Source organism: Pinus tabuliformis, chromosome 9, assembly GCF_031772625.1.
Source record: "Pinus tabuliformis cultivar Carrire ecotype Pingquan chromosome 9, CPIR1, whole genome shotgun sequence".
Taxonomy (NCBI): Eukaryota; Viridiplantae; Streptophyta; class Pinopsida; order Pinales; family Pinaceae; genus Pinus; species Pinus tabuliformis.
Window position 1 is genome coordinate 695,715,112 of NC_142307.1, and position 4,495 is coordinate 695,719,606.

A 4,495-nucleotide genomic window follows, 5' to 3' on the forward strand; every position below is an offset into this window, starting at 1 on the left:
GAGTTTTACTAACTGCGGCGGATCATGTTTTGTTCGCCTCCCTTGCTTGACCAGACCATTCCATTCCAATGAAGGTGTTATAAGAACGTCAAAGGTAGACCAGATTATACAGTCGCCCCTCAAGTACTTACCCACGTTTAGTCAGACTCGGCCACCCCGCCTCTCCGCGTGACCACTCCATATATATATGCAAGGAACATACAGTCTGCATATTGCTCTGATATTCATATTGCTATTGATATTCATATTGGCGCGTAGTTTTCTTTTCTATCATTTGTATTGATAGTTTTCTTCTTCTCTAATTTGTATTGGATTGGTTGCGTCGATATGGAAATGAGAATGGCAACACGATTTGCCATATTGATGGCTATGGTTATGGGGTTGATAATTAGTGAAAGTTGCGCATGCAGGCCGCTGAAATTGAAGTTCATATTGGGAGAAGTGGAAAACAGTAACCATTATATTAATAGTATTCAGATGGAGAATGGGTGGTTCGAATCCCTTCCAAGGGGTCCCGTGCCTCCGTCAGGCCCCTCCCAATGTAAAAACTACAGGCCTCCCCCGGGAAGCAAGGGAGGTTCGTGTCCAGTAAACGAGATTAATGCAGCAGGGATTCATAAATATCCAGTTTTAACAGATGGGTCCGTCGGAATTGTAAGAGCTGGTGATACCTCTGGTCATTCCTTCAACCAGTTTATCAAACGGAGGAGTTCCCAGAATTAGAATTACATGGTGCAAGAATGTACCAGTACCAATGAGATAAAACGCCCAGAAAACAGATAACATATATACTCTATGTAACCAGACAAAAGGAAGATTTAACAACGGCGAAAGCCAGCCTGAACTGTGAAAACCAAAATGTTTCAGAGCGCATGCAGCTCTACTTTGGTGCAGCATGATGACAACGCAGGAACAGGCCTGCAACAGCGTACGTAGAAGAAAGTAATTACAATTTACACTAGCTTTTTGTCAGTATCTTTTTCAGTTCTTGATACCCCAGTCAAATTCATTCATTTGTTAATGTATTCTTCATTAATGCCAGTGTCACTTTGATTTTTTATGTAACTCTCCCAATGACTCCACGATTGTCCTCGTAAAAAAGTTGTGTAAGATACCTCTTGTCACGCCCCCAAGCCTACTGCAATTTTTTTTGACCGTGCCCGGCGGGGTGCGGCACCACCATGTACTTTCTTTTCGTTAATAATTATACATATGGACTACGCCTTTCACATAAACATACTTAATTTCATCTTCTCAATTAAGTAAAATGCATTAATCTTCATTCACATATACAATCAATATGCAAGTAAACCATGAACATAACAATTGCACACAATCATATAGGGAGGGGCAACTCCCGAACGAGTCCGCCCAAATAATATATTATGAAACCTTGTCAATAATACATACAAGTGTGCCGGGCAAGTCCACGGCCAACACTTAGAATTTTTTACAATGGAGGCAAACCGCCTTTACATACATGTGTTAACCTTTCCTTGGTAGGAGCGAGCTCACCCGAGCTGCAGAACTCCACCAACTCGGCCTACACATAAATCTGCCTTTACCGTGTGCCTTCGTCCCACAAAACAGCTCCTTGGTAAATCTGCGCACTTATCTCATGCGCATGAGATGTGCGCACTTCCTGCTGCGTCTTTTACCCTTAGCTCGTATGAGAGAAGAGAGCAAAGTGCTTGATGCCAAATGAGGCTCTGCGCCCTTGTGTTTATATGCTTAGCCAGCCATAATACGAAGGGGTGTCAACTCCAAAGCCGACCCCTTATTTTGGTTTTACAAGCCCCTGCCTTAACATTTTCGTAGGTCGGCCTTTGCCTACGGCAAGGCCTCCCTTACGCCTTCTATAAGGCTTCGGCCTTCTTTCCATACTTCGCATTATTTTCTAAGTGTTCCACGAACGTCGCATAGCTGCTGCTCCTTCGTCACATTGCTGTTGCACCTTCGTCGCATTGCTGCTGCGCTTTGCTGTTATGTCGGGTCGCCCTACCCGGGTCGCCCTGGCCATCGTGCACGGGTCGCCCGCCCACTGTTCGCGGGTCGCCCGCCCCGGGTCGCCCGTTCACCCTGTTTGTTAACTCGCCGTGTCTTCTTGCCGGGCCTCCGTGCACCTTTGCGCCTGCATCAGCTCGCCGTGCTGCCCTCGGGTCGTCGTGCCTGCCCGCGTCCCATCGCCAGCTCGCCGCACTATTTTACGGGTCGTCGTGCACGCTTGTACCCATGTCAGCTCATCGTATGTCTGTCGGGTCGTCGTGCACACCCGCGCCCATGCCATCTCATCGTGTTGTCCGCCGGGTCGTCGTGCACACCCGCGCCCACGCCAGCTCGTCTCGCCCTCCGCCGGGTCGTCGTGCACGCCCGCGCCCACGCCAGCTCGTCTCGCCGTCCGCCGGGTCGTCGTGCACGCCCGCGCTCACGTCAGCTTGTCTCGCCGTCCGCCGGGTCTTCGTGCATGCCCGCGCCCGCACCAGCTCGTCGCGTCTGCCGGCCGGGTCGTCGTGCACGCCCGCACCCCCACCAGCTCGTCGCGTCCGCCTGCCGGGTCGTCGTGCACGGACCGCCCGCCCGGGTCGCCCACGGGTCGCCCACCCGTCGTGCACGGTTGCCCACGGGTCAATATGTTTGCCCAACCGCCGAGTGAGGTCGTTTTGCCTATCGCGCTCGTGCCCGAGTTGCGAGGGCGTTACACCTCTGGTTCCGTGGAGGATGATGGCAAGGGATAACGTGCAGAGACAAAATTGAAATTTTATTATATCTTTGGCACGAAGAAGACCCATCTTATATTTGTTTTCTATTCCTCTCGATAGAGGATTGAGATGATAGGGGATGACGGCAGAGAGAGAACTGAAATGCTGTTAAATCTCCATCTCCCTCTGAGAAAGAGACCTAATTTGATTCTTTAAGTTACCTTCTCGATGCATGGAGAGATATTTTCATTCATGAATTCTAACATCTAAACCAACACGAATTTATGCGAGCTTTGCATATTGCACTCTTCACGTTTTAAATTTCAACCAAGACTCATCTAAAGTCAACATGATTTTATGCTTTGCATCTTCAACGAGGACTCACTGCAAAATAGAGTTTTACAATGTTGATATGTTCAAATAACTTTGTGTCCACACAGGAAATATATAAAATTTTGAAATCAAATTATAGAATAAAAAATTCACAAGATATGTTTTACAATGTTTTGATAGAAAATTGCAAGTCTAGGGAATATAAAATGTTTTAAAAATGATATTCTTAAAATATATAATTTTTAATTTTAATAAGATTTTTTATTTTATAAAAAGAATGTTTTAAATATAAATTTATATAATTTAATTTTAATGTTAAAATTAAATTATTATTATAATAATATTAAAAAATTCAAAATTAAATATATAATTTTTTATTTTAATAAGATTTTTATTTAAAAAAAAATGTTTTAAATATAAATTTATATAATTTAACTTTAATGTTAAAATTAAATTATTATTCTAATAATATTAAAAAATCAAAATTATATATTAATTTGTATATTGATAATTTATTAATGTAATATAAAATCAAAATTATAAACTTAAAAAATAAAAAATAAAAAAATTGGAACTTATAATATTATATAGAGATTCATTTAATAGATTATATATCGACAAAATAAATAAGGTAAAAATAATATTAATATAAATTTTTATTATAAATATATGATATTATTAAATTTTAAAAGATTATTTATGACAATAATTATTTGGAGAAAGTTTCTTCATACAAGTATTTGGAAATCAACATTCATTATCAGTGCAACTTAAATTATAGCATTGAGAAAAGAATTATTGGGGGTTGGAAAGCTTATTATGGGCTTGAAGACAATTGTAAGTGGACAAATCTTTGGGTATGGAGTAAAAAAAAGTTCATCTTTGAGACTCTTATCACTCTTGTTATTTTATATCATCGTGAGGTTTGGGGTTGGAGTATATCTAGAGAATCGTCAAGGATTGATCCAAAATCAATTTATAACCTACAACATCAAGATTATAGGAAATACTCCCTACCCTATCCTCTAGATTCAAGCGAGTTTTTCCCCCATTGAAAGCATGGCTAGGATTAGGTATCTCATGTATAAGAAGAAGCTATACAACATGGAAGCTAAGAATATCCCCAAATTGCTTCTAACTCTTGCCAAAACCCCTACCTCTCACTCAAGCAAGGTCAAGATAAGGTTGTCCGGTTTTAGCTAGATCATTAAGAGGTAAAGTAGGAGATTATTTTGGAGAATAATGATAATATTAAAACTATTATTACTTCCAAATTTAAGTATAAGTTGTGGAATGTATTATGAATATAATTTATATAAAAATAATATAAATATCATAATAATGATTAACTAAATAATGATTAATATAGAAGAGACATGTTTCTAAGGACATGACTAATCATGAAGAGTCACTTGCCAAGTTATATAAGTGGGCCCTCATTTGTAACATCAATAGTCATATAT

General features: G+C 40.7%; 1 protein-coding gene across 1 annotated transcript; it reads left to right on the top strand.

Annotated features, from left to right (window-relative positions):
* The first annotated feature begins 233 nt into the window (after positions 1 to 233).
* Positions 234 to 1,025, top strand: LOC149150555 (uncharacterized). The gene has a single exon (XM_089445762.1). The coding sequence runs from the start codon at positions 328 to 330 to the stop codon at positions 721 to 723; it is 396 nt and encodes a 131-aa protein (XP_089301888.1). The 5' UTR covers positions 234 to 327; the 3' UTR covers positions 724 to 1,025.
* The last annotated feature ends 3,470 nt before the right edge of the window (positions 1,026 to 4,495 follow it).